At 35.1% G+C, this 22,900-nt stretch overlaps 1 protein-coding gene across 1 annotated transcript; it reads right to left on the bottom strand.

The window, feature by feature from the left end:
- Positions 1 to 11,938: 11,938 nt before the first annotated feature.
- Positions 11,939 to 21,310, bottom strand: LOC121419446 (neuronal acetylcholine receptor subunit alpha-10-like). Its single transcript, XM_041613925.1, has 8 exons — positions 21,247 to 21,310; positions 20,642 to 20,793; positions 19,494 to 19,538; positions 18,701 to 18,804; positions 16,949 to 17,129; positions 16,351 to 16,708; positions 14,735 to 14,960; positions 11,939 to 12,855 (listed from the first exon to the last, which is right to left on the bottom strand). Exons 1-8 carry the CDS (start codon positions 21,308 to 21,310, stop codon positions 12,567 to 12,569), a joined length of 1,419 nt encoding a protein of 472 aa, XP_041469859.1. The 3' UTR covers positions 11,939 to 12,566.
- Positions 21,311 to 22,900: the final 1,590 nt, after the last annotated feature.

Here is a 22,900-nt window from a genome sequence, read left to right as displayed (position 1 = left end):
AATATAACATATACCCCTTGCAAAAATGTAACAAACAAAAATTCATGATTATGAGTATCAAATCCATTCAACGAACGATCATTTTAAGCCTTTATTTTGTTAAGGACATCTTTTTTAACGTTCTCATACCAGAATTCTAACCCTAATCTCTCATCTTTGATTGTCATTTTGCCGCTTAATTTAGGAAGAATAATCAACTGTCTCTCATAAGATTAAGAATTTGAGTTGTACGAACAACAATCAGGCAAGTTTTTAAAATCATTTATAAATCTTTTTGCACTCAGAGACATTTGAGAATAAAACATTAACCATACTAATAAGGTAGACGCCATCATAATGGCCTGTATAATTTGACGTATTTTGGTATACGTAATCAAATACGTGACTTAGCTATTCTAAATTTGGCTTAGATCTTAACAGTTCATTAACAGAGCTGAGAATGCGTGAAATCACGTAATTGCAAACACCGAAACATATTCTAACGTGTTAACGTGTTCCTTGATGTGTTCTTGGATTTTTTTTTATCTTGAATATTTATGCATATTGTATTATGGTTAGAAGTTTACAGTGAATATAGAGTCACAGGAAGCTAGACATTTCATTTTGTGAAGTGTTGGCTGTATGCCGTGCTTCCGAATACCACGGAGCAATATCGTATCAACACTCTCGTACATAATGTCGATACTTCAGACTCAAATGGGAAAGAAGTGTGACTAAATAGGGCATTACCCCCCCCCCTTTAATGTAGACTTTTCTGCTCTTTTGAGTGAGAACCTACTGTAGTAGTTTGTACATAATGTAGTCCAACTCTTTTTAGATATATTATTAGCTTATTTATTTCAGAGCTGAATAATTAAGGAACCAAAATTTATTCAAATAAAGTAAAATTGCCCCTTCCTCGTTGGATTATGTCGTCAAATCGAAAGTTGTTTGTAAAGATGCCAATCGTCTCACAAATTTTATTTAAATGAGACAATTTAACCTTTATTGACATGGTCACAGCTTTCTGTCTTTTTTTTTAATTGAATCCTTCTGGCATCGCCTTTGAAATCTTAAATGAGATTGTGTGAGTCAACGGTCTTTTTTATGCTGTGGTATTATTTGTTGTCATTTTCAACACGATCACTCGATAAAAATAGTGAATTCGAAAATGGATTGGTGATATTAGAGATTGATAAATGGGTAGTTAGGTTGATCTAATAGGTTAGGGAATAGGATGAGGGTACAAATAGACCTGGTGATGACGAATGGTACAGCCATGTATTGAATATCAAGCAGGCTCTAGTTGGTTAACATGTTGTCGGTGTGTGTGAATTGAATCCTTATCACACAAATCCATATAGTGTATTACCATCCACGGATCAAGCGAATTTCTTCCGATTAACCTTTCTGTAAGCAGTCTTGGCTCTCTAGGACTATAATAATAACCGGTGATTTTGAATAGAATTCGTCCTCTATTGGCTAAAATATACAGCCTTGGGTGTAAAGATGAAATCAATAGTCACTCGGAGAGAAAACGCCAGAAAGGCGACAGACTCTCTTTCAAAAAATCAGATTGAAATGATATGGAAATGTTTGTATTTTACCGAAAGAACGCGCTCATGTTGATGAAATGCATTTTTTACGATTCCAGTGGTTTTAGATTGCGCATTAGTATGGAATCATAGCGCATAAATTGATTCAATCAAGAGTATTTCTTAATAAATTTATGTTACAGGGTGATGTAATTCACAAAATGATGTCATTGTCAAAACAAATTGTCCGTGCACTGGCTTTATAGTTCAAAATATTTTGTCGATTTAAGAGTCATTAAATATTGTACATAAAATGGTGCTTTATGGATTTCAAACGAATCTTCCTGTTGAGAGTAATCACCATGTTCTCTAATTATATCATTATTTTTTTAATGATTGATCATGATTCATGAAATAATTCCTTGTATTTGCTGTTATCATGTGGATTTTACCGACTTTGTACGACAGCCCCGTTCAAATATTATATCTTATTGTATCACAAGTGGCTTGATCTTTAATAGACCGTTAAAACGCTGACGACATGTAATTAAGCTCTATGAAACTGAAAATGTAGTTCATATTCATTAATGATGAAATTAAAACATTCCCAGTTTAATAATCTTTAAAAATGAACACATAATCTCAGGGAAATTGGATAGTCTTTCCTATATCCACTCGAAATGTAGAAGGACTTTAATGACGTATTAACAATTTGGATAAAGATTTCTCAATTGCTAATTCAAAATTAGAAATAATTGTCCTATACTTATTTTCCTAACTTTCTTCATTGTTTATGGCTTTATTGGGAGATGCATATTGACGTACACTGTTAAAAAACCCGTGATTTTACAGAGAAATAAAAGAAGATTTTGCAGAAAGCAATTACAGAATCATTCTGTAAATTCATAAAACATGATTTTTTCCTGCAATTTAACAGAACAGGTCTGTTTAAAAAGGTGAAAAGACTGTTTTATTCAAGGAAATTTGTAAGATGCCATACACCAAATACCAATTTCCTGTAAGATTACGCAATCTGTTAAGATTGCAGGTGTTCTCGAGACTCTGCTGCAGGAACTTCTTTTATTTTAAGGATAAATTTTCTAACAGTGTAATAACCATTAAGTGTTTCTACTCATGGGTAATTAATTCAGGAATACAAACGAAACCGACCCTAGACAGATAAAAAAAACTATTTCGACATTTTCAATGTTCAGTTTTTCAATGTTCAATTTTCAGCTTCATTATTGTAACTGCTTCATCAACCTAGAGAGCTTTGAATAAGTTTGCTAAGCTGTGGTAAACGTAAAATTAACAAATTTAGCTAAATTCACACAATAAATACAAAATTTCGAGAAAAAATAGATTAACATAACTTTGTTGCCATTATGCGTCATGCAGTGTAGTTGTATAAGACATCCGCAAAATGTATGATAACAGTATTGTAAGAACAATATGATGAATGAAATTGAAACATAAATGGTGCTTTGTCGGTTTCGTAATACTGTGCATTGAATACGAAATACATCGTAGTGAGAGTATCTAGGTCAAATCTAATACAATGAGTTTCTAGACGGGATCGATGGGCCAACATGACCTTACCGATAGATCACTGTAATTAAGAAAATGACGTAAACGCTCGCTATCTTAATTTCCTCTCATGGTAATGTCGGGAAGAGAAGAGGATATCCTTTCTAAAATACAAATCACACCCCCCCCCCCTCTCCCGTTTGCTCCCGACAAGGGTACAATGGTTGATCACTGTCGTTGAGATCGAATTGTATATTAAATGGTAAAATTGGCCATATCAAAGTAAAACAATTAAAAATAAAATACCTTTCAAAAGCCTTTTTTTCAAATGATATTTGATGTTTACCACTGCTATCGCCACGACTGCTATTTTTACTGCTTCTGTAGCTAAAAATGCGAAGCTGCACTACTACTACGTCTTCTTCTTTTTCTTCTTTTTTTTCTTCTTCTTCTTCTTCTACTACTACTACTACTACCACTACCACTACCACTATACCACTATACTTCTACTACTACTACTACTGCTACTACTACTACTACTTCTACTATTTGAGACCTTTCGTTTTCTGTGACGTGCCATGTGGACGTACGAGATTAAGGAATTTTGGGAGCACTGCGCATGCGCGAAGTAATCTGTGACGAGCCTTCTCGTCCACTGACCAAATCTGTGACTCGTATTTAAGGGGTTTTGACGTTCGGTGTCATAGTGCTCGAACGAGCGCTAGTTCGAACATGATGACGTCATCCCAGCTTGGCAAAAATAAATGAAGCCGCATCAACACTCGAGTTTCGTTGATTCAGCAGGGCTGGTAAACTGCAAATTACTGCTTGTTACCAGCTTTTCCATTACATTTAGTGTGTCCTGTTTTCAGATACTACATATCCTATAGGTAATTGATGTTTTATTTCCAAACAACCGTGTGTTTTCGGCTTTTTGCGCAAGAGTGCAAATGTTGCACCCACAGTCGCCCCACTGGTTCGTAGCGTGATGCTTCGCCTGATTCTCCGGCCAAGCATCGGCCCACGGCCCGCTCGCTATCACGCTGGTATATGCTGTGGCGTGGTACGGGTACGTCGACTTAAATCGAAATTGTTTTCATCAATGTACGAACGTGATACTGAACGAGCGGTGTCACCACTTCCGGTGAACTAGGAATAGTTGCAGTCGCAGACAATCGAAATCTCTCTATTACTACTACTACTACTACTACTACTACTACCACCACTACTACTACTACTACTACTACTACTACTACTGTTGCAACTACTACAACTACTACTAACACTACTACTACTACTACTCCTGATGATACTGTTGTTGTTTCTCCAACCGCTAAGGCTACCTAATACTAAAAATGCTCAACAGTCTAGAATTAAGATGGAATATAATTTTTATGTTAAAAGAGTACCAAATCATCATGATAAACAAATACATGCCGCATTGAGAAATTCCAACTTCTTTTCTAAATGTTGAAAGACATTACTCGCAGTACTTAAATAGATTATTGGATGCATTTGTGAATGAAATAATATAAGAATATAAGAAATGAACCTTTGTGCTTGATTTCTTATCCAAGAACCAGATGTCTTTGTTAGTTTGAACATGAAGATAGTTCTGTCAATGCTCGTCACCCTAAAACCTGACCAAACTGCTTTTTATTCAAGAGAGTAAAAATCATTTGACGTCACAAATGAAATTGCGAAGGTTGAAAGGTAGGCCTACATTCTCCAATTTCTACTTGTATTGTATTTGTTGTCTCCCACGAAAGGGGAGGAATTCATATTTTTCGCTGATAAACAACCAGACATGTCAATCATTTTATTTATTGATGATTCCCCGAATTTACATCCAAACAGAATGAGGTTATACATTTTATGTACATCAAATATTAATCTTGATGGTTCTTATTTATGGACTATAAACTTTGTGAACATCTCTTCTTGTATTATCGAGTTGTACTGGTTTATAAAAGGCTTAAACCTACTTTTGCATATATGTGTAATAGTCAATTATTTTCATACTCTCCCTTGATCATGTTAGCAATCACGTTTGTAACGATTTTTCTTTACATCGAATTAAGACTAGGCTTTTTTCAAAGCACATCGATTTATTTTTCTATTTCTTTTCATTATTATCATTATTATTCTTCTCTCTGATTCAAATCGAAGCAGTGATATCGGGATTTTCACTGCACAGTATTAATTATGTTCATGTATATTGAAATGCTGCCCAACAATGTATCTACAAAGCAGGCTTACGCTAAAAAAAATAAATGATATTTTGAATTCCAATGTGGTCAGTCAAGAATATTTAATTTATTTTGTACGTCGTCGTGGATTTTTAAAAAAGTTTTGAAATAGCGCGCAACCCCTGCTAGAAAGTGATTCATGGATGTATGCTAAATAAAAATAAATGTTTGATTTAGCTATACAGTGTTTTTTTTTTAACAATATTAATGCCCTCTCAAATTGAATTAATGGAAATATTTACTCTCAATCTCTTCTGAATTAATTCTATTCATTTTTTTTTTGTTTACAAAAAAAATACAATAAATGCCTCCGAAATTCACTGCAGCTCTTTACGATTATTGCTCGTGCAAATCTTTTGAAAATAATGTCTGACGAATTACAAATAATGGGTCCAAAAATCAAAAGTTATTTTTCTTTTAATGTATATTTTGATAGTATTACAATAACACTTGCTATTTCAAATGATATGTAACTCACTGTTACCGTCACTGTCGATATCTACTAGTAGAAAGAAGATCTTAGTTGATCGACTGAAAAAGGGACAAGATTATTACCTGTTTTTCTCTATGATTACTAAGATTTACAGAAAAAAAATTATATAGAGATACTTGTTCCCGAATTTACACACTTAAAATCAATGCATTTAAAACAGTTTCTTACGCATCACGTATATGTGAAGACTGATAGTCTTTGCCTACCCTACATCTTGTTTTTTTTTTCAGGGTTTTTTTCTGTAAAATTAAAGGCTTTATAATATATGAGGTTGAATACTGGTGAATACCTTTCAACAACAACAAGCAAAATTTGCTATGATAACGTTTATTGTGTGTGACTGTGTGGGTGACAGGGTGAACGCGTGTGTGTGAAAGATGTGTATGACTTGACATTCAGCGAGAAATATATGCTGGGAAACAATATTTCGCACTTCACAGCATCCTTGAGAGTGTATTGTGATTTTTTGTATCGTTGGAGAGTACCCTGGGTGGGTGGAGATATGCAAAGAGTTGAAAGAAAACTATTTTCCTTTCTCGCAAATTCTCTCTCCCTCTCTCTTTTTTTATATTTTTTCTTCTCCCTCTCCCTATCTCTCCTTCTTACTCGCCCTCTCTTACTTTCTACCCTTCTGTCTCAAGTTTACCCACTAACCATATTCATGTCTTATTATAAGTAGACATAATGATTGTTTGCCTTGTGTGTGAAATAGTAAATGTGGGTGTACAGAGATTATAAGGGTAAATTTGTGTATGGTGTTTTAGTGTGTGAGGGAGGATTTTGCACGCATGTGTGCGTGTGTGGGTGCGGTGAATGTGGGTATGACGATGCGGATACGTTTTGCGGAAGTGTTTAAAGCGTGTGAGTTGATGAAGGGTGGGGTCGGTATGTTATATGTGTGTGTGGGTGTAGGGAATTATCAAGCTAGTGAGGATAGTATGGGCATAGCGGTGTTTGTAGGGTTTTGTAGTGCAGAGAACGATTTGTTTGTGATTTTGCTATATTTTCTGAACAGCAATTGATATCATTAAGATCACTTACATGCACATATTGATATCAAATTATAATAACTCCAGTGAGAAATGAATTCAGTGTAAATCATTCAAAATCAAGGTCAATTGTTATTACACTACCATCATTCTCAATTATGTAGTGAATTCTGGAATAGTTTATTGAAATATTCAATTCTAGCCAGGCGGAAGGACCACAATCAGAACCATTTTGTTTCATTTTCTTCGTACAAATAAAACGACACTTTTTGTTCATTTATTTTGCACTCATTTCGCGATTAAAGCATCAGCTTTTCTTCAGAGAGGAATCCATCCTTGTAGATAATAACGAGGAAACAATTTCCAACGAATCATGTTTCATATAAAAGAAAGAAGATAGTGAGTGCATTACGTAATCGGTTTCCATATTTGCATATACTTACCAGGATGGACATAAAATTGTGTTGTTAGATTAAGTAAAAATTTATATCTCATAAGGTTTTAAACTTAGTCAGATATATTTTGATGAAATTTTCAGTTCTGCTTGTGCGAGTTTTCTCTTGTTAATCAATTCAACTTTTTGCGGGAATGGACTTGGCTTCAGAGATAGAAAATAGGAATGTAAACTGACATTTCGTACAAGATCGAAATAATTGTTTTATACTCCGGATACAGATTACTATTCTTAAAAAAACACACCCTGTGGTATGCACACACGACGCCTTTATCTGACAACGCATTTATGTTTTCAGCCATCTAGCAATGCTTTAAACTTTCTTAAATATTTTCCTTCCATCTCACATTGCTATATATTCAGATTTTCTTCAAACAGTCAAACGGGAACTACAGTTGATGCAACACCCGTCTCTGAGTGTCACAAGAAGTGTGCGCTAATAGGCTACATAATTAATGAAATCTATTCCTTTGGGTATAGTATTGGTCAGGGGCAGATCCAGGATTTTTCGAAAGGGGGCACATTTTCCCGAGGAAAAAAAATAAAGGAAAAGGAAAAAAAAGGGTTTTAACCAAAAATTAAGTGGTTTCTCCCACGAAAAAAATTGACAAGCAAAAAAAAGAGGCACACTGCTGTTTTAACGGCATTTTTACATTACCAATTTCAATTGTGCCTCTCAAAGGGGGGGAGGGCGCTTGGGCCGGCTGTGCCTTCCCCACCCCCCTGGATCCGCCACTGGTTTGGTTTAAACTAAGATGATGCTTGTTCATCATACATATATCTTTAAATGGTATCAATGTTATAAACCAAAGGCGTCACAACCCTAGTCTGCAGGCATGCACAGACCCTCATTGGAACTTTGATCAACAAGTGTGCCTCCACGCAAAGACTAGCACATACAAAACTTGCTGTTCCAATACAGAGCGAGAGTCTTCAGCACACAAGGCATGAGTAGGCTGCGCATTCAGACCCTTATTTCGAGTGAAGGGTTTGCCCAGCAGACTATCACAACCCTATCTGCCCTACAGGCGACCCCCATATATATCTCCGATCTGGTTTGATCATTTCACATTTCCGCGTGCTGGGTATATAACTCTCTTGAGCCTAAGTCTTATCCAGGAATGACTTTATTCTCTCTTCTCATAGTTACGTTTTTATCTTTTCATAGAGTTTACTGATATGTTTTCTTCAATGTGAAACTAACACAAACATGTTAACATTACACTATGAATGTGGTCACTTTTTGCCAAGTTGACCCGTTGTTTAGGTCTTTATCTTTATTTCATTATGATACACTCTGTCATCAAATAAGTCTCAAACGAAATTCCGATTACAATAAGATCAATATCATGATTTATTTTCATTTAATTTTAGTTATTTATAGGTAAATTTGAAAGGACATACCCGGTTTCCAAATGACATAACTTTCCATGAACTTCAAGAATTAAGAAAATATTCTAAAATGTGTGACTGAAATTAATCATAAATTATCAAGAGATACCCCCACCCCCTCATTCATTAGTAACCCAAGATTCGTTTCCCTAATTACTTCACTCCGAGCTTCTTATGCTTAGCATATGAAAATTGTAAAAATCCTTTCTCCAAAATTATTTTATTGACAATGCATCCCATGATGAGTTTAGAGAAACCATTCGCCAAACTTTGCAGAGTAGATAATCTGTTATTTCAGGAATTTGCCTGTAGTTCAATTACATGTAGATTAATGAAATTGATATGGGATTAGATACGATGACGAGGAATTGAACGCTGGGGCAAACTCTCATTGATTTTAACCACACTACAAAGTATGGACAAAGCCTAATATCAAAATTTAAAGTTACTCTAAGATTTTCCAAGAATTGTAGATCAGTAATAATGAATTTCCTAGACATTTAAAAAATTTGTGTTAGTTTACCAGAGAGCAATATTTAGAAAAAAAAGAAATTGCCGATTTATTTGTCTCTCTTCTTTTAAGTGAAACATTATTTTTTACGTTCTACATTTTGAAGAGACGTATAATGGGAGTGTTTCAAAAGTTATACAAGAAAAATGAACATCAAAGCGTCGTGGCCTTGAAAACGGAAAGGAGGTCATATCATCTTAATGACCCGAAATTATATCGTTCTGTATTATTTACTATAACGTGTGACAAATCTTCTGAAGACTGAAAAAATGTATAGGGATTTTGGCGAGAAAAAAATTCGATTTGATCCCCATATACTCTCATCGGTATCGAATTATACTCACAAAAAATGAATTAAAATGAAACTATTCAATTCAAGTATCAATTCTGTTGAGACGTATGGTTCTAAGATGTGGCATTTTACTCCAAAGGGTTGAGATCTCTTTATATATAAATGTCAGGATAAAACGAGCAAAATACTCCGGATGCTTATACAGTGCGTCCCAGAAAAAACGAAACCGAGATTTAGCGATCATTTATCATTACTTAATCATAAATAAAAATAGACAAATGACCTACCAATTTAAAGCTTAGAATCTCCCCTTTCATCTGATATCACTTAGATTTTTTCTCATTCACGCATGAGTGAGCAAATGCAATTTGAAGAAAGGATATCAAAAACTCATTTGGCGGGGGGTATCTGGGTTTCAAAAAGAAACCCACATTTTTGAAAAGTTCAATATCTCCTCTTTAATTTGATACCTAAATTACAGAAAATGGTCACGAAATAACAAAGTTCTAGTCATTTGAAATAAGGCTTGAATTTCAATAATTTCATAAAATGAAGATGTTCTCCAGGATGGCTTTCAAACTCTCTCGACACTCTGTTTTGTTGACGATCAGCCATGCATTAAATCTTTTGTTCACCATGCGAAAGCTTCTGTGGGAAATCGGTGAAAACACTTTATCTCATGAAATTATGGGACGCACTGTATGTCACAACTCTCATCTATCATGTCTATTATTTAAAAAAATCATACTCACTGCAAAGGACTTTCAGAGGTTATAAATTCATTAAGACCATTCGACGTTGATATGAAAATGTTGTAAATATAATGAAGGTATACATTGTATTTAAAAGAATAAAATTTGTAATTAGTTTGGAAATGGCGATATTTTCAAAAATTAAGCAAATTTTCAATGAGTTTTACATCCCAATCAAATACATGTAACCAAAGTTACGATATCAAGACAAACATAATATATACAGTATATAAGTACTGAAAGAAATGAAAATGAATAATAGATGCGTAGCTTCACTCAAGAAATTGGAAAGTTATGGAATATATATATATATATTATGGCATATATATATATATATATATATATATATATATATATATATATATATATACCGTGTGTTTAAAAAAAACGTAACACTTTTGAAATGGTTGCCAAATTGAGCATATGTAATTTTATGAAGAAATGTTGATATGTATAGAAAGCTGAAGGACCAACCTTTCATATGATATGAAAAATTGGAAAAAAAAATCATGCTTCGATGAATAGTGTTCACCTTAGTTAGAGGTATGAAAATGTGCCTGCGCAGGATTTTTGCTTCCAATTTTGGACAGGTAAATTACTTGTAGCTTACAAAATAATGTCGATATGAGATATTCATGATCGATGGATCAACAGGATATTTTGAATACCTTGAATACCATTCCTTTTTCTCTGTTATTTATCAATCCCGAAACACCACCGCCCACATCCCCCCCACACACGCACACACACTTTCACTCCCATCTTATTGTATCATTGATCTGGTAGATGTGAACGGGATTAAGGATGAATGGGAATTTGCTAAATTGAAATATTCCAAATCATAATTAACATTACGCAACCCACTGTCCTCCCCCTCCCACCCACACACATACAACCTTCTTCCTATCCTCTCACCTACTCCTTCCTTTTTTATCACTTCTCTTCTGAAAGTTTGGTGGATCATTTTTTCCATTAATAATCAAATTATTAACCAGTCACTCATTTTGACCAATGAAATCAATCGATAAATCACTGAAACATTAATTCCATCAAGCAATTGCTCAAACCAATTGTCACACGCACACAAACCACACACACACGCACATACACACACACGCGCGCGCGCGCACACACACACAAGGTTGTGGGGGAGGAGAGTGGGTTGCATGTCGATTATGATTTTGAATATTTCAATTAAACATTTTCCAATTCTTCCTTCATCCTTTTCACATCTACCAGATCAATGATACATTAAGATGGGAGTGGAAGTTGGTGTGTGTGTGTGTGTGTGTGGCATGGGTGGTGTTTGGGGATTGATAAATTACAGAGAGAAAGGACTGGTATTCAAAACATCCTTTTAACTCTTAATCCATCGATCATGAATATCTCATATCAAATTTATTTTGTATGCTATACCTGTCCAAAATTGGAAGGAAAAATCCTGCACAGGCCCATTTTCATACCTCTAACTTAAGTGAACCCTGTTGATCGAAGCATGATTTTTTTTCTCATTTTTTTCATTTCATATGAAAGGTTGGTCCTTTAGCTTTCCACACATATTGACATTTTTTCATGAAATAATATGCTCAATTTGGCAACCATTTCAAAAGTGTTACGTTTTTTTTCACACACGGTATATGTATATATATATATATATATACATATATATGTATATATATATATATATATATATATATATATATATATATATATATATATATATATATATAAATATATCTAAATGAAGGTCCTGCGTCTGTTGTAGTAGTATAAAGCAAAATACAAGGTGAATAAAACAACCGTAGTTAGAAAAGTAAGTATATGAATATATATGTGTCATAATACCCTTTCTTGTTCTATTTCAACCATTAAATAAATTAGAACGTATTACTAAATCACTTAAAACGAATCGTAATATCCAAATGGCATTACCTGTACAGAAGCTGTAAAGATGATAACAATTCAGTGAACAAAAAAAAAATATGTATATAATCAAATTATTGAGCCAAGCAAACGATCAACATTGCAGTGTGCTTCGAAATTCTGTAATAGATTTGCCCTGTAAATAAAGTAAAGTAAACCAGATAGAAAAGGAGATTCGTCTACAGGGTTTACAGTTTTATAAAAAAAATAATTATATTGACTTCTTAGTCCAGTCCGCCCTTCAACCACCAAAAACATATCTGGAGAAGATTCACCTACCATGTATTTGTGAATGAAACTTTATTCCAAATCAAATTAAGATGTTTCAGTATATGAAATTTCGACTCCAGGCATTTTGCTTTGACTCCAGTTTCGGGTAGCTCTGGAAAGGAGAATAGTCTAAGATTAAAGGTAGCTAATTTCATTGTCGTTAAGACAGAGGAGATGATTTTGACTAGGATCAGAATCGACTAGATTGTTGCAGATGGGTCAGCCGTCACATAGCCTATTAACATATAAAGACATGCACCAATGATTACTAAGAACTGGACCAATCCAAAGATCTTGTCGAAGACCAGGGCTGTCTCTCGCCACATCGTAGCATTCTTCTCGTAGGTGCTATCGATCGTTTCCTTTTCTAAAAATCCTCGTGGGAGTTGGCTATTTTCTGCCTTCTGTTTCGTTGCTTTACCCTCTGGATGAGAAACGTCCGGGATTGGTTCCTGAGATGGTTTGCTATTGGGTGTGCTCCTTAGTGAACTAAATTTAAAAAAAGATAAGAGAAACCCCCTAGATTAAAATTTTGCCTAACTTACATGTTCCTGCGTCAACTGGCGCTTTACATTTACCCCAACTGTCATCATAAGCATGATAAGGTAAGACAAAACATGCTCGTATACAAAAACATGTCAAATTGATTGTTTATTCGAGGCCTTTTGATCGAAGGGTAGTTACTTGTAGGGTCCATGTCTGTTTGCCCCCGAGTAATTCCCGTTTTTCCCTCTATAGAGTTGATACTAGGTAAGTATATTGCTTGGTATTATGTCGTAATGGTTATTTACTTCTTACTGAATGTGAAATATATGAGAAAGTGAAAAAATACAGGGATAAGGTGAAAAAGACACAGATGATCATGATGCTGTCATGTAGCTGTATAAAACATATCTGCATTTGATAAAGATGTGAGTCAAAAGTCTACACGTGAAAAAAAAAATCCACCTTGGGAGAAAAAGAGAATATGGGAGTAAGAGTGAAATGCAGAAAACCTCAATTAAATTCTACTTGCTCTTCATGTATAATTTCCTCCGGCGACGGTTAAACATTCGAAAGACAAGAGGTGTTTAAGTGTCCGTCAACTTTATCTCCTTAGTACAATTTTTAATTATTCATTTTTTTGGATTGAGACGAACTGCCTCAGGTCTTGCTTTTATATAAGCATATGATTTTTTTCCTTCATCAGACATCGGCAAAGACAAAGGCATTTATTACGACATCGGAGAAAAATATAATGAGTGAACAAGTCTGGATGGCGTCGTTATTATATCAATCTTACACCGAACATAAGACAATCAAATCTTTAAAATGTTGATATGTTTTCATTGTTGTGGGGAAAAGGTTAGGCAGAATGAAAGTCTGTTTAAATATAAATGATGTTGTAACTTTTGAAGGAGGATGTTGATAATGATTGTTTCAATGTAATGTGCTCTCACATCACAAGAGCATTACTTGACATTGAAAAATAAAGAAAACAGAGGTCAATGTTTTCACGTTTTTTTAGTAAAATATCAATATCATCTACCATTTCATGTAATTATTACAATAAAATTGAAATTACACATGTAGTGAAGCAAATTATTGCTTCACTATATCTTAGAAAAATTGAAGTTCCTTTCAGGAAATTTCAGTGTGATCGAATGGTATTATCCGGAGGAAAGGTCGCAAAAAGGTACAGTTTGTGTTAAAAAGGTTAGTGAATCTCACCACAGAAAGCACTCCTTCATGCTAAGTGTTGAATGAAGACAACAACGCTACAATGTTCTGCAATCCCAAGAGAAACAAACTTTATTGAATGTAATATTTTATCACATGTCTTCGCAATTAAATATTAAAAAATAAATTATGTTCGTTTACTGGTGGAGTTCACTAGCTTTTGAGCACTACTTTGTAATGGGGAAACTGGTTACCTATTTTCAATTTTCCAACAACAAAAAAACCGTGGTTTGCGGCCTAAGGATAATGATGACTGAAAATGGCACTATCTAATGATGGTAAAGGAAACTGATATATACCGTGATTGTCATAGCCTTGCGTGCTTTACAAGAAAGTGATTGGAAATGATATCATTTTCATAAAATGATTGAAAATACATCATGAATTTTAAAGACAAAAATAAGTACATATCATTTTTATATAAACGGAACATGTTTCGAGGTACACACCTCATCATCCGCGTAAAATCACTGGACCTAAAAATTGTGTTTGAGTAAAATGAGATGATTTATGTGTTCTTCATGGATTCCATGCTTTATTTTGTGGGTTTTTTTTCGTTTCTGGTGGGGGATTATATTATTTACTGGGGACTCTGGAGGGGAGTGATCATCATACATAATATATAGAGCTATACATCTACATTGCTCACATTTGGTTGATGAAGGTGACTTGTGGTGCTTCTGACATCATGGCTTTTAGAGCTGCTTGCAACCTGACCCGACCAAAAATCAGAGTACAGCCACTACAACGATAAATGATGTTTCCGATCCAACGAGGCAATGGTTTGTCACCACCATTATGATAGATCCGGAGGACGATCACAGAAAAGACAACCGATGCACATCCAAGAGCGATCATAATGAAGAAAAATGTAACTACATAGAAGGAGGAAGAAAACAATAGCTTTAATTGTCATTTATTTTTGAAAGAATGCTGGTTAGCATGCTTGATTTACTTTTGGAAAATGACGTGTTGCACTACGCTGCCAGTCTTGCTAATCATGCTAATGGCGTTTGATAGGTTACAGCAACGAGGGATGTACCTGTCTTTATACATGGAAGGGGCAAGGCCCTTGATTTGTTACGGGTTGACCTTTAGTGCTACCTCATTTTCATCTCTAATAATACCCTACAACCACACCAGTGGTGCAACCAAGGGTTGAAAAAAATGAAAAATGCAATAGGGCAGTGATGACAGGGCAGTCGCTTCGATCCTTTGCTTTCGAGTTTCTTCTAAAATGTTTACGCGTCTTGCCCCGCAGAAATAAATGTGCAAATGAATGCGACTCTGCCCCCCCCCCATTTTGAAAATCCTGGTGCCGCCACTGAACCAAACCCGCACCAACTCACATAATTCCCCATATCAATCCCATACAATGTAATGTAATGCAACGTTTGGACTACTGAATATCTTCCCCATTTTTATATATTTTTTAATGAATAGGTGGTTAACTTAAATCTGTGATGAGGTATCTATTTTCACTACTCGATTTAAGCAATAAACAATTACAAAACTCATTTCTATTCCAAATGCGTTCGCCTTGATCTCAAGCGTAAAATATCTAAGGTGACAATGATTGAATGGATGGGCATCCATAGCCTTTCACACGAGGGTAGAAGAATACAAAGTCTTAATTAAATATTATGCGATAGGGCATTTCTATCTGTCGAAATATCCCTTGTTGCAAATAAAAAAAATTGTCACGACTCTTTGGTTACAAATCACGCTTTCCATTACGCACTAGAGTATTAAACGGCATATATCAAGATCATTCAGATCCTCTCTTTACGGCAATAGCTATTGTTGTGTTAGAATCCTTAAAACCAAAATGGTTTGATATCCTGGTGAAGTATTTTTTTATACCTCGGTTCTGTAGCCTATTTGGCCCACATAATTATCCTTCCTCCCGTCTTATATTTCATATAAACGTATTGCTACATCCCATCCCATACACAACACGCGCTCCCAACACTGCACACTGTACTGCTGCAATGCCCAGGTTTTGCTTTGCCACGTAGTACTGTAAAGTTGTTTGGCAGAAACACTTAAATGTCAAAAGAACTTCGGACTATAAAGATGAAAGAAATGAATACTTTTTTATTTATATTGTCTTATCTTTGCCCTTCTTTCAGAGCCTACTTGTAAAATGATGTTGATAAAAAAAATGACAAGTCACTTCCATGTTGTTGTTTTTTTAACCAGTAAAATAACTTTTTCTTTACTCAACTCGATAGCCCTTTAGTGATGAAGGTGAATTAGGATTACCGATGATGGACGTATTATCTCCAATGGGTGGCATACTATCTGCTACAAGCTGCTGAAAGAGGATGAGAGCTAGTAGATTACTGACTGCCAATGTCATCTTCTCGCCTGAAGCAGGATGAAGCCATGATACTGTTGCCATGAGCACGGTCAAGAGAACGGAAGGAAGGATGATGGTCTCTCTAAAGAATCTCGATTCTCTCCGGAGCCGAAGTGTGTAGATGACATGTGACCAAGGGTACTCACAGCAGATGTAAGAGATACTGACGTTCTTAGCACTGAACGAGGATGGATGCCAGATACCGTTGCGTTGGTAGATGTCTTGCGTCGCGTCTTCACCGTCAGGGAACCGAAGCATCATCTGGTGAAGAAGGAAAACTTTATGGTAAATTTATGCAATACATCTATGTTACACAGGCAGATTTCTTTAAAAAAATCATTTATCTACGCTGGATCATCGCAATACTGATCACAGTTGTATAAACGACCACATCAACGAAATTTGTCCACACACCCTTAAGAATCAGAAAGCATGACTCGCGTCCTTCAAAAGTAAAAGAGACGAAATATTTTTAGAAAGTTTGTTTGTCCCATTACTCACCATACTCTCGTCCATCGTCCACGGGAGAAACGTAAGAGTGCATTCCTGGATATCGAAAGGAAAGAAACGAACATCGACCTTACAGGTTGTGGTGATAACGGCAGGGAAGTACCAGTTGACAGTTCCATCTGATGTGGCCGTTGCGTAGGTACTCGGAGAACTTATGAAATCTCGATCCACACTGCTTGGAAAGGGGGAAGCAAAGGAATGGTTTGGGGGTGATGACAGCAAAGGAAAAAGCAAAATATTCTGATGAGGTAAATATTATGTGAAAGCTCTGGTTATAAGAAGTAAAATTAAAGTGGAAGAGGGAATACTCTCTCTACTTTTCATCTTTTTCTTTATAATTTATGTTTGTGCTTGTAGCGTTTTGTCTCGGCTAACTCTGAATTTATCCAAAATTCGTTTCATGAATTTGAACAAAGGATAGATTATGACCTGATTTTTTTCCTGCTTTCCTCGAGATATTCCTATTTTGAGCTTTGCGATTGGCCAGTCTTTACATTCCCATGCATTCAAAACCTATTAGTCTTCTTTTTACGACAAGGGATTTCCTTTTGTGGGCGGGATGTTGAAGGGGCTTTATAGAATCGGTCTGACAAAAGTTGTAAGATCTTATGTGAGATCAGTCAAAACAGTGGGGGATGGAGACTAACACAAATATTGTTCTCGAGAGAGAGAGAGGTTTATTTTTTTTAGTTAAGGGGGTCTCCGAGCGAAGCGTGAGAGCAAAAAAATATACAACATCTAATTTTGTAATAGATTTTGACAAGTTATCTCAAAATGTATATTCTCCCGTTTTCTTTTCCTCTAATTATTTTCTCCTGTCTTGGTCATGAAATATTTTTGGGGGATCCATGGCACTAATCCCCACGTCTAGTCTTTAAGAGTAAAATGTAAGCTTTATTTCTACAACAAATTAGATAATTTTGAAAGAAATTATTATTTACGTGTTCTCATTTCTTTTCATCAGGTACATTTCATCATTATGTCAAGAATAATATTCGTCGTACGGCCAAACACACTGAATGGTTCTGAACGAAACGACGCAGCAACAACGACGGTTAGTTTAATAAATATCAGCGGTTCGTGTCAATGGGTCAATGATAAAAGTGAGGGTATGTCACATTCATAGTCACATAAATGTACGTGAATGGATTTACCAAAATTTGGAAGCGGGCATATTTTGTTTGCCCTCTCAAACTCCAAAAAGCTTAGGTTTAAGAACGACAAAGATATTATTCGGACTTTTCCTGAATGTCTGGGCAGGTTGCGAAAGGGACGCAGATTGCAATTTTTAAGTCATATGGCTCTGGCGAACGCCTGGTTTTTAAGAAACATGAACGGAAGTGATGGTCATCCATCACTTATACCAGTCATTACATTCAGGTTGATGCAACCTCCGACGCATTTAAAGTCTAAATATATATTCTCTGTCATCGTGATCATGAATGTCGGCACACAAACAGACCCAACGCATCACCCTCACAATCACACACACCCACACCCGCACTCATACATGCCAACGAACACACACAAATAATCCGTATAATTTGAATTTATCACCAAAGGTTATCACAATTCCGTATAATTTGAATTTATCACCAAAGGTTATCACAATTATGCATATCAGCTGACTTGATAGGGGATTCGACACTGTCACTTTTCGTACCAAAGTAACCATGGTAACGTGATATTGAAAACCCGTTACGATCTGTAAGAAACCGTTTCATCATCACGTGATTTCCTTACTTTTCATCCAATGTTAGTTCAGGTAACCATATGTTCTTCGGAATCATTAGTAGAGTCCTGTTGTATCCGGCAGGGTCCCACCGTAGGTACTCATCTACCCAAGTCTATAAAACGAAAAATAGAAAGATAACATAGTATGGTAAACATATAGATTTAAAGGAAACCGTCGACTATTTGGGGAAAATTGCATTCGAAATGAAACAATCGAAATAACTGAAGAGCTTTGGCACTCTGAACTTGTTGATGCCCACACATTGTAAAAGCTCATGAATGAATCAAAATCAACCCACATTATATCCGCGTTTAGTTTTTATTCATCTTTTGCTTTAAGTTTATAGTGGGTAGTGGATTGGTACTTGTTCTTTCTGTTTTAGTCTTTTCAAAAACGTCAGGATCACAACTCTATTTTTAGTTTGAATAAATAAATATGAAATATATCAAATACAAAAAAAAACTTAAATTATCATGGAAGCGAGAATCGAAAAAAAAAACTGTCACGCACTTGTGATTAGGGGATCAGATGAAGGATGATACCAGCTAAGAAACAAGGAATAAACTGATTATGCTCTTTTTATCCTTGATACCATGAAATAATTATAAGAATGCATTAGGGTAAGCCATGCTATATTCGCATATATCCATACGTTAAATCGACATTTCGTGTATGGTGAAAAAAGACATTATTCAAATCGGCAATCAATAATAATCTCGTATCATGGTGAACTTTGCATGTTAATTACTGTTGTCAGTTCCAAATAATCTTCAAAGTAAATATAAAAAGAATAGAACTTACCAATCTAACATAGATTAAGAGCGTGATAACTTGGTTGGTTTCGTCCTAGGATGTAATGAGACGATTAAATATTGAATATAGGGGGTAATAAAAGTTGACAGAAGTAATAGTTAAACAGAGAATAACTGAATTGATGAGGAATGAAAACGATATCGAGAGGGAGAAGGAGGAATTAGAAGATTTAAAAACTATAAAGACAACACAAAATCAGTTTAGGAAAATGGGAAGAAAGAGATAAGGAAGAGAAAAAAGGGGATAAGATGGAGAACGATAAATAGGGAAAGGAAATGCTCAACAGAATGAAGTGGACTTTCAGCACATTAAATTAATTTCACTTATTAAAGTAGCTAAGAGAATGCAGAATTTGATAATATCCTTTTATCATTTCCTTAATTAATATAGGGCATACCTTTGTCGCGATAAGTTTTTAGAGTGAGGTAAAATTTAAGATATTTTGCCAACTTAAATGAAAAAAAATATGTTGCCAGATGATATAGGATGAAGGAGATGTTTTGTAAATATATTAACAAAAGAGTATTTTATCAACAGAGATAGGACCATTGGACAGTATTGTGAAAATATCGTTATTACAAAGCTACCCCCACAATGGACATAAAACAGGACAAAAAGACAAACCCCTTGCTGCAAAGCTTTTCTGTATCAGCAACCGTACAAAGGACAAGAGTTGTGTGAGTCTCGATTGAAATGACAGAGGGCGCTCATCCTCCCTGACTATTCAGAAACAATGAGTACATGCTCGCTCATTTTTTCTTAAACAGTTGAATCAATTTTCATATACGGAAGCTAAACACAATGAACATTGTCCATACATTTTCTCTAGAGTAGCACTAAATTACGTTATATGCAAGGGGGGTACAGTTACAAGTCGAGGTGATATCCTTATGAATTTGTTTTGGGTCATCCGGATACAATTTATAATTAATTCCTGGTTCGATGTGAAAACGATGATTTCATTGTGTTGGAAATAAAATTCTAAACATTTTGCTGATATCGAAATTGAAAATGAAGTCCTGCAATAATATATCATCACACTGCGAGTTCGTTGCCTATTGATAAGATACCTCATAAAACAGTATTCTTTTCTTGTTATTGGAGTGGTTGAATTGACTAGAACTTTCTTAACTTACAAAAGATATGAGTTCTCTTAGCAGTGCCCTGAAGAAGACTACAATTGGTTTTGAAGAATTTCGTAAAGGACGGGCTGATATAGGACCGTAATCTGATAAAAGTTTCTCCGTCACATTCTTCTCTCCAGAAAATCCTTCTCCCGCGTGACACACTGTATATTGACAAACAAGTATTTGAAAAATAATGGAATTAATGGTAACAATACAACAACAACAAAATAATCATAATATAACGTTTGGAAATGAAGTTGTCATGAGACAGACTCATTATTGGTAGAAGACCTTCATCTTCTCTTTCTTGGATTACCGCACAATCCTACCTAATGATTTAATGAAGAACAGAAACACTATTCTCGATTTAGCATTGAAAACTTTCAAATTACTTGGAGTGTGGTTGCGAGAGACAAAAAATAGCATATTTATTTCAATTTCAGTAACTTGTCAAGGCGGCATTATGACATTAATACATGTGGCAGTGGAACTTTACAGCACATCCCTCAAAAAATATTACAGACGTAAATCAGCTAGGATTTTCTTTTCTTCATGACTTGAAGATGACTTATTCATTCATCTGATGAAATTCTTGCATATATGACGAACAATACAGAGATGCCTTTGTTGAAAGATGGTTTCTGACCGGTGTAGGTTATCATCTTCACCGGGACACATCTTTTAACATGCCAACACTTTGACTGCATCTTGGTTCAAAAGAAAATCTGCCATTCTTAATCATTCATGATATTAAATTATGGAAGGGAGGCAATTCACCCCCGATCATAGGACCTTGGTGGTTCTAATTATACTCAAACAAATATAATTGCACATAAAGACCTAGGATTTCACCCTTACAAACTAAAGATTAGGCATGAACAAAATACAGAACCTTTCAAAGCGAGATCATGGATTAAAAAAGTTTCATTCGTTTCCTCGTAGTAATTTTCTTTTAAATTAAAGAATGGGCCCACAAGTTGTGGGTCCGAAATCTAAAAAAATAGAAAAAAATAAGAGTGAATGAAGGCGTAATTTGACTACGCACTTTATTCAACGTAACTTGGATGGAGAGGTTTTCTGACTGGTGCTAAAAAAGGTTCATATCTCTGTGTTCAATGAATCATATCACATAGAATTTAAGCCAGTTGTACAAAAACAAATGCCAGTTTAAGATTATAAAAAAATATCTGCAATATGATTTAGCATTTTTCACACTATACTCATTTAAAGTGCCATTAACATTTTAGTGGGACACGCTGTATAGTTTCCGAACCCAACTGATTCGGTATAGGTTCCAGATTCATATTCTACTTGCCAACTTATATACCTTTCATCACTCATGAACTTTAATTAAAGTCAATTCGGCAATTAATATGGTAACGAAAATGTTTGTTGTTAAATTACCAACTCACAAATTCTGATTTAAAGAATACAAAATAAGATTATGATATAATAATAATATAGGGTATTTATATTGCGCACATATCCACCTTGTTATAGGTGCTCAAGGCGCTCCTACATTACCCGGCTAAGCTAGGCGTTCATAGCGCACACAGCTTTTTAAGGAATTACTTCCTAACAGTACCCATATACCTCACCTGGGTTCAGTGCAGCACATTGTGGATCAGTTTCTTGCTGAAGGAAATTAGGCCATGGCTGGGATTCGAACCCACGACCCTCTGTTTCAAAGTCCGAAGACTAATCCACTAGGCCACAACGCAGTTATACATTATACAGTCCATTTACCGACAAGAGGCCGGAAAAGAGGAATATTAGAAGTCAATATGTCAATATTTTTCATTTCTATGCTGCGGTTATTTACTTCAGCAATGTATACTTCTGCCTTTACCTCTGTCATTTTTACTTATGCTATTTTAGCCTCTGCCAATTTTACCTCTACCATTTTACATCAGCCATGTTTATATCCACTTTCGTTTCCTCTATCATTTTTACCTCCGCCATTTTTACTTCTGTCATTTTTACCTGTGTATTTTTGCCTCTGACATGTTCATCTTTAATTACTTAAAAGACAACGGCCACCCCAACCAAAAAAATTATTTGAATACAAAGTGAAATAAAAACAAAACAAAACAAGCATAACACTGAAAATCTCATCAAAATCGGATGTAAAACAAGATAATGATGACATTTTTAATTTTCGTTTAGTTTCACAAAATAATTATATGTAGATCCTGCATGGTCGGTATGCAAATGAGGGGACTGATGACGTTAATCACTACTTTTTTTAAATCATATGAAATATTCTCA

The sequence above is a fragment of the Lytechinus variegatus genome, chromosome 7, assembly GCF_018143015.1.
Source record: "Lytechinus variegatus isolate NC3 chromosome 7, Lvar_3.0, whole genome shotgun sequence".
Classification (NCBI taxonomy): domain Eukaryota; kingdom Metazoa; phylum Echinodermata; class Echinoidea; order Temnopleuroida; family Toxopneustidae; genus Lytechinus; species Lytechinus variegatus.
Note: the sequence above shows the minus strand (reverse complement) of the source record. Positions and strands in the feature narration are given on the sequence as shown.

What these genes read in the sequence shown, in the direction of transcription:
- LOC121419446 (XM_041613925.1), bottom strand. Translation starts at nt 21,310, where the DNA reads ATGTGTCCCGGTGAAGATGATAACCTACACCGGTCAGAAACCATCTTT. An exon ending in CTTTCAACAAAGGCATCTCT is followed by an intron (nt 20,794 to 21,246) that starts GTATTGTTCGTC and finishes GTCAATATACAG; the next exon opens with TGTGTCACGCGGGAGAAGGA. An exon ending in TAAGAGAACTCATATCTTTT is followed by an intron (nt 19,539 to 20,641) that starts GTAAGTTAAGAA and finishes ATTACATCCTAG; the next exon opens with GACGAAACCAACCAAGTTAT.